Below are 891 nucleotides of genomic sequence, written 5' to 3' on the forward strand. Positions count from 1 at the left end.
TATTTATTTTATCCAATGATGCCCGGTACATATTGTACTTTATAGTGATTAAATAATGTCACCAATGCAGCAAGTGTCAGGTGCATATATATGTTCTCTTATGAAAGATTGCTCTCCTTGTTATGTTATTTTACAGCTTTAAGAAATTTGCCTTAACAAATTATTGCTGTTTCATTGAATAATAGGTATATTTTCATTCCAAATTACAGGAATTACAGTTATGATATTAATATAGTGTATGGAATATGAAAAAGATTTTGTAATATAAATGTCTTTATCTCTTTTTACTTGCTAAACATATTGATTGTAATAAAAATACTGATTTAGGAAATTAAAAGATAGAACATTAATTTCTTTGATAAATCATTAAATAAAGCTCAAGAGTGACACCAACTTTATTAACAATAAGATGCATAAAAATATTGCTATGGGGATGTACACCTCAAGAATGAGGGTCAAGCCATGTAAGAACTACCTTTTAAATATTTAGTGAAATGCTATAGATTTCTTAGTTTTCTTGTCAAATAAATTTGCTTGCTTATAATGCTGAAGTCTTCATTAACTCATCAAAAAAACTGCAGTTGTGGGGGCAGTATACATATGATTTTACGTTTAGCTACAACATTTCTTATATATGTTTGTAATATTTACAAAAGATCTTTCTTTCAGAATGGAGCATTTGGAGCATCTTGAACACCTGCAACATCTGCAATACTTGGCCAGCCTTCAAGTAAGGGTGCAACGACACATTGTAGCTAACCGTGTAGACCCTTTTCAAGTTTATAGTGAAGAAGAATTTGTTGAAAGGTTCAGACTGACAAAGGCATGCAGCCTGCAACTTTTGGAATCTATCCAGGAAAAACTGCCAATTGTGGAAAATAATAAAGGTAA

The 891-nt window shown here is 30.8% G+C and overlaps 1 protein-coding gene across 1 annotated transcript in view; it reads left to right on the top strand.

Moving 5' to 3' along the window:
* Positions 1–891, top strand: part of LOC119593973 (putative nuclease HARBI1) — a 7153-nt gene that overhangs the window by 1004 nt on the left and 5258 nt on the right. Inside the window, exon 2 of the mRNA XM_037942994.1 lies at positions 670–888. Within this exon, the coding sequence (XP_037798922.1) occupies positions 670–888 (219 nt within the window). The remainder of the gene's footprint in view (positions 1–669; positions 889–891) is intronic.

This window comes from Penaeus monodon, chromosome 33 (genome assembly GCF_015228065.2).
Source record: "Penaeus monodon isolate SGIC_2016 chromosome 33, NSTDA_Pmon_1, whole genome shotgun sequence".
Classification (NCBI taxonomy): Eukaryota; Metazoa; Arthropoda; class Malacostraca; order Decapoda; family Penaeidae; genus Penaeus; species Penaeus monodon.